Below are 6969 nucleotides of genomic sequence, written 5' to 3'. Positions count from 1 at the left end.
CAAAAAGTTTTAAAATTTAAAAATATTTAATATTTTCAGCTAACAGAATAGTTTGAAAAAGTCTTTGGAGTTCTTCAGAGATTTTTTTTTTTTTTGCTTAGTTGATCTAATTTTGAACCCCTTAAGGAAGGTACAGAATAAAAACATAGAACATTTAAACCTCATTGTCACCCCTGTCTCTTAGGGAGCTGTCTTAATCCAAAGAAGTTTAAAAGTTAAAAGAGAGACAGCATTTTATTTGGATATTTTCATCATGTCAAGTAAATATGTTGGCATCTAACCAACAGCACTTTGAGCTGATTATATTTTTATTATGAACAAATCTATAAGAAGACGTTTGATGGATAAAAGTAGTCTCTCTCCTTGCTCGTAGGTTTACTTATTTATAGCTTTGATAAAAAAAAAAATTTTCAAAGGGTATTTTAGACTTTAAAATGTCACTTTGTTCTTGATTAGTCATAAGAGTCATAGACAATGGCAGGAGAATCGTATCTAGTACATGGGGATAAAACAGGGTGCAATCCTTAAAAACACCATGATTTTCTGAATAATAGGGCTGATCAACACAGGAAAACACAGTAAAATAAGAAAATCTGCTGGTGATGCATACCACCAATCGAGCACATTTCTAACTTCCTTTCTCCCGCATTTTGCTCCTATTAGTTATAACAGAGATTCGGATCAGTTAACCAAGTGGTTGGAATCTTCCCAGCAAACTCTGAACTACTGGAAAGAACAGTCCCTCAATGTGTCTCAGGACTTGGATACAATCAGAAGCAACATAGACAATTTTTTTGTAAGTCATAATAGAATATGCTCATAATCATCAGTCAGAAATAAATATCGGGAAAATGATCAGGAAAATGACATGATAGTCTCTCTGGTCATTTATGGATAAGGACTAAGACTTGGACTAAGAGAGCTGCATTCTCCAAACCATTTCTTTATACTGTCCATTTATACAGTTATAATAATGATAAAGTATATTTTTAATTGACCCTATGAAATGTATATAAATTTAAAACTTTCTCTGACAGCAGGCATGTTTTTACAAATGCAGAAAATAAGTCCCCTGCCCCAACAAAAACCTCATAGGACTATTAATTCATAAATATTAAAGTTACATGGTTTAAAACTGTTTTGAGAATTTTTTTCTGCAAGGAAAGTATAACTTTTGCAATATAAATGATACTTTTGAAACCCTTTAGTCTTTTCCCTTAGTCTTTTCTCTTACCATTTTTTATATATTGTGCTGTGATTACTCACTTTGGTATTAAAATGTAGATATTTTAAAATATGCTTTAGAAAACCCGTAAGTACACAGGAAAGATTTGAAATATTTTAGTTAAAATATGTCCCATTTAGTTCATTAAATGTGAACTTCATGTTGTGTTTCATAATTTTTAAAAATTGAAATCTTGATTTGTCTCTTTTCAAAATATTAATCCACTAGATGATAAGCCACTCAGGGGGCAGGAATCCCACCTCTTTTGTTCCCCACCGTATATCTAAGGCCTGGAACAGTGCCTCACACTTAGGAAAGTGTGTGTGCGTGTGCGCGTGTGTGTGTGTGTGTGTGCATGTGTGCACTACACATTCACATTCGAATATTTGCTATTTGAATTCAGTTTTTTTGTTTGGATTCTTAACCAGTAATTCTGACTCTTAGTTCCTGTGCTATATTCAAATGTTAAAAGTTTCTAAATTTTAAAACTATTTCCTGTAGGAGTTTTCAAAGGAACTTGATGAAAAATCCTCCTTGAAGACTGCGGTCCTAAGTACTGGGAACCAACTTCTTCACCTGAAAGAAGCTGATACAGCTACACTGAGAGCTTCTTTAGCACAGTTTGAACAGCAGTGGACAATACTTATAACTCAACTTCCAGATATTCAAGAGAAACTTCACCAGGTACGATAAGCACTTCAAGACCCAGCATTTGAATTAGCATTCACTTGTTAGCTCACAACTATTTTTAAATTATTTCTTTGACTCAATAATTTTCATTGACACTACCTATTTTTTCTCTGGCACCACTGAATATAGGTCTTAATTACTGGACTCTCCTCCAATGGGATCTTTCTTGAGAGAGAAATCAGGCTTAATTACTTTATTTCCCAATTTATCGGCACTACCGCATTAGTTTATGTGAAGGTTATTGTCATTGTTTTGAGGTCGCTTATTCTAAGTTTGAATGCTGGATTTGTTTTTGTCAGTAACCTGCATAATTATGTAGCAAGACCTTCTATCAAATCAGATATCATCTTAAGTGATGCCCTGATTCATTTTGTTAACTGAAGGTAATTAAATGGAAATTATTTTGTTCTTGCAGCTTCAGATGGAGAAATTGCCATCTCGTAAAGCAATCACAGAGATGATTAGCTGGATGAACAACGTGGAACATAAAACCACAAATGAAGACTCTGAACTTTCACTGAGTTCTGCATCTCAAGTTAAAAATCTCCTTCAGAAATACAAGGTAATTATACAAAAAGATCCAGAGGCTTTTTCACTGAGTAAGTAGGCAAGTCAATTAGAGAGGAAATACTGAACAAAGAGACATATAGGATATAATTTAGAAAAACTAATTCTAGGTGTGAGGAATGGGATGGTGGATGATTCTCGAGAGAGAAGTTAGTATCCTCGCTCTTATTCTGCTTAAATTCCTGCAGTAGCTCTCATCACCACAGGACAAAACCCAAGCTTATAAGTGGTTCTGGCCCCACTCTACCTCTCCAGCCTCGTCTTTTTGTTCTCCCGTTGCAAACCCTGGACTCTGCTTGGACAAAATGATTTACGGTCCCTTGACTGCTTCTGGTGATCTCCCTCCTCGTGCTTTTTGAACATGCTGTACCTTTGGCCTAGCATTCCAGTGCTCCACTTTTAACTATAGAAATCTTCTTAGCCTTCAAGAGTCAGCTCAAGTATCTTCTCACATGGAAATCTACCCCTGACTCTCCCAGCCAGACCAATTTACTTTCTGGAATTAGGTTTCTCCATTGCGCTATCAGTAGTTCCTGTCACATGGTATTATAATTTGCTTGCTTGCTTCTCTCCCCACCTTGACTTAGTTTCTTGAGAGCAGGGGCTATCCTTCACCTCCGTGAAATAGCACACCTAGCCCAATACCTGGCAGCCAATAGGTGTTAAGTAAATGTTCTTTGAATAAGAGAATGCATAAGGAAAAGTTGATACAGTTGGTATCCTAAAAACAGATAAGAATGTGGCCTTTTCCATGATATTGGACTTCAAGTAGATTTAAGCAATATTGAACAAGCTGCACACGAACCCTCGCTGCATTCCAGGCATTGTGTTAGCCCCTAGGGACACAGAGGTGAACGAAGAAAGACCCTGGTCATTGCTTTCAAACGCCTCACAGGCTGATAGATTGAGCCTGCGGTAGGCAGAAGATGAATAGCTTAATCACAAAGCATGATGTTAGCAAGGATTTTATTTTCATATTCTATCACATCCTAACTTTGGTGAGTAGTGGCATCTTTATAGGGTCCACATGTATGTGTTCTTGCAGGTTCTAGTAACCTAGCAAATACCTCATGGCTTTCCCCCTTGGATATCCCCGAAGGACGTGCTAGAGCTTGTCAGGGTAAACTCAGCAAGTAACAGGTTTGACAGAAGTGTGATCGGCTGTGGATGGGATTGCTGTAGAACTTAAACCGGGTAGCCTAGACTGTCCCCACAGGGATGGAGAAGCTGCCTCAACTGGTAAAGTTCTTTAAAGGTGTCCTGGGTTTTCTGGGAGTCCTAAGTTCAGACTTCTCATCCCATTATTTCTGTTAGCCCCCAGGATGGCTCTGAATTCCATTGTAGCTCTCAGGTGGCCTCTCATAGGAACCCTTCTTCAGCCTCTGGGTTCTGAATTGGTTCAGATGATGTAGCTACCAATACATGGTGCTGCCTTTGACTTTTTAGCCTCCTTGAAAGTGGTGAGTCTTTGTGTTCCCAGGAATGTGGAATTTCCAGAAATACTCTTCACTCAATACTTCTCCAACCCCACGCATCTGGTGGGGTTGGAGAAGATAGAACATAACTCCTTACTGGTGCCTCCTGACAGGTGCACCTTGATTAATGGATGGGAGCTTGGCGCCCCCTAGAGTGCACCAAAGGGGACCTCCAGTTATCCTACTTCAATTCAGGCTTTGGTTGTTTAATTTTGTTTTATTTTGTTTTAGGAGTTTAGAATGGAAATGGACTATAAACAATGGATAGTTGACTTTGTTAACCAGTCATTACTTCAGTTAAGCACCTGTGATGTAGAAAGTAAGCGCTATGAAAGGACGGAGTTTGCAGAGCACCTGGGAGAGATGAACCGCCAATGGCACCGGGTACATGGAACACTGAATAGAAAGGTGTGCTTATGTGTCACAATGTGATGTATGACTTGGCCTTTGCAAAATACCACGTTCTGAAAAATCTTAAAAGACATAGTTAATTTACAGTTAATCCTAGTAATCATCTCAATTATAGCCCTTTTATAAATCTTGTGTTTAAGCATTCTCCATTAGAGTATGAAAATAGTTCTTATGTTCCTTTTCTAGATTTCTTATATAGGCTTCTTTTATAGATTTTTAGATTTCTTGGTGGGAAATTGAGCTAGGCAAATGAAGAAGAGAAATTTTATTTAAGATATCAAGTGTTATGTGAGGCTACTAAATGGTCAGATTTTGACACTTTCTGTGAAAGTAAATGTTCAAAAGGGGCAAGATATTTCAGCTTTGAAAAGATTATAAAAGGAAGAAAAATGTGGCCTTTTTGGTAGGTTTTCCATAACTCTGAGAAGATTAAAGTGATTTATTCATGGAAAAATATTTAATATTTATATATCATTGATAGTGACAATTGGTTGATTTCTTTATTGTGTAGAGAGTGCATACAATTGGATTTATACAAGTATGATTCAAGTACATAAATGGACAAAAACAGACAATTCACAAAGAAAATTATTAACAAACATGGAAAGATTACAACTTCAGTTATCGGATATTAAAAATAAACATTAATGTAACATTACACACTTATTAACTTAGAAAAATTTAATAAGATAAAAATAAAAGCCCAAAGTTATCACATTCATACATTGCAGATAATGGCTTAAATATTACTCTTTTGGAATGCATTCTGAAAATTTCAAGAATCATAATAATCATCTCTTATCTCTTAACCTAGCAGTGCACCTCTTACACATTTATCTTCAGTAAATAGTCCTTTATAAAGAAAAAGATATGTGCACAGTGTTCAATTCACAATCATTTATACTAGTGAAAGTAGAATGCCTTAATTTTTAACTACAGAGGAATAATTAATCAAGATATACTGTGTCACTTCGTGAAATATTGGGCAGCCTTTTAAGTTAATATACAGCCTATGTCATGATACAGCAAATGCCTATGACATTGGAAAATAAATACAAAACTTTACATACTCTAGATATGTATGTATATGTAAATATATAGCATTAGCAACATGATTTCATTTTGTTCAGATATTATAGAATTCCAAAACAGCCACCTTTCTTAGCAGATTAGCTTTCATTTCAAATGTCAGATTTTTTAAAAAAGAGATTTAATTCTATTTCCTGATTTATGAATCTTTATTCCAAAAGTTATTGCGAAATCTTATGAAAAATATTAGAATATTTTCTGAGAAGAAACAAAATTATCTTATTTAAAATATTATATCATGACATGACATTTACATTTTTAAAGCACGTGTTTAAAACAAATTTTTATTTTCTTATTTCCTAACTTGTAGATACAACATTTAGAACAACTTTTGGAAAGTATCACTGAGAATGAAAACAAAATACAGATTTTGAACAACTGGATGGAGGCACAAGAAGAGAGACTGAAAACTTTACAAAAACCTGAAAGTGTTATCTCGGTGCAGAAGATGCTCCTGGATTGTCAGGTGAGAAGACACACAACACCTGTCCCGTGCGACTCGGTCAGGCTCTTTAGGCATGACTCATGCCCCAGGGAGTAGGGCAAGCTATGGTAGTTTCTGGGGACTCCCCTGCAAGCCCCCATGTACTTCCTTTCTTACGTCAAATAGATAATTATCTATGGGTTTTACTAAATTGCAAAATGTCATTTTTTATGATAAACAGAACAAAATATTTTCATGGTTATTGTTTTCGCGGTTTGAATGTTATTCCTCAGAAAGAAATGCTCAAAGGAAATTTTGACTTAGGTGTTTACAATTTTTGTTTTTTTAAAAAGATTTATCAAACAGTCACAAAATTACTCTGGAGTTTCAGTAGTTGAGTCCTTCGTTCTGTTTCTCCAAAGGAAAGTGATTTTTTTTTCCTACCTACTGTGTAATGTGTTTTGAAAGGGCCACTTATCCTTTGGAACAGCTGTCTGGATCACATCTGGGCTTGAGGGTGTTGACCGTGCCTTCTCGTTTAGTTGTCATTTACCAGGTCATTTAGTCTTCGAGGTGCCCGCACCCAAATGTAGGTCAGTCTTTACACACTGCCCTGTTTGTGTCACTCTCTACTGAAAACACTTCAGCCGTTCCTGTGGCTGCAGATCCCAGGTTATGCTGCTTCTGTACCCACTACATGCAGGTGTGGCACTACTCGCTGTTGGGGTGGAAAGTTATGTCACATCCCAATTTTACTTAGAGGGTTACAGAATAATACTGTACATGACACGTGAGCAGCAACACCGCCACGTGAGAGCTTTTCAAACGGTCACATCCTGTTTCTAACTACCCACTAGCCGCTTCCACTTTAGAATTCTTCCAGCCACCTCAGATCCAATATGCCTCCTGACTAGAAGCCTACATTCCACTGCTTAGTCTTACACCATCCCCCAAAAGGTCACCCTGTTTCACTTGAGTTCTAAGTTATGCACGACATGAGGTGTTTTCATTATTGGGGTGTTTCCTGTCAAATGAGAAAATGCGAACTTGAGAGTTTGATGACTTAATACCTCATTAGACAGCCAGTA

The 6969-nt window shown here is 36.6% G+C and overlaps 1 protein-coding gene across 1 annotated transcript in view; it reads left to right on the top strand.

Annotated features, from left to right (window-relative positions):
- SYNE2 (spectrin repeat containing nuclear envelope protein 2) overlaps nucleotides 1-6969 on the top strand; it is a 293506-nt gene that overhangs the window by 218837 nt on the left and 67700 nt on the right. The window contains exons 81-85 of the mRNA XM_011386203.2: nucleotides 664-796; nucleotides 1727-1909; nucleotides 2331-2477; nucleotides 4189-4365; nucleotides 5768-5923. Coding sequence (XP_011384505.1) covers nucleotides 664-796; nucleotides 1727-1909; nucleotides 2331-2477; nucleotides 4189-4365; nucleotides 5768-5923 — 796 coding nt within the window. The remainder of the gene's footprint in view (nucleotides 1-663; nucleotides 797-1726; nucleotides 1910-2330; nucleotides 2478-4188; nucleotides 4366-5767; nucleotides 5924-6969) is intronic.

This window comes from Pteropus vampyrus, unplaced genomic scaffold (assembly GCF_000151845.1).
Source record: "Pteropus vampyrus isolate Shadow unplaced genomic scaffold, Pvam_2.0 Scaffold15, whole genome shotgun sequence".
Taxonomy (NCBI): domain Eukaryota; kingdom Metazoa; phylum Chordata; class Mammalia; order Chiroptera; family Pteropodidae; genus Pteropus; species Pteropus vampyrus.
The sequence above is the reverse complement of the archived record's forward strand: the minus strand, read 5'-3'. Positions and strand labels throughout refer to the sequence as shown.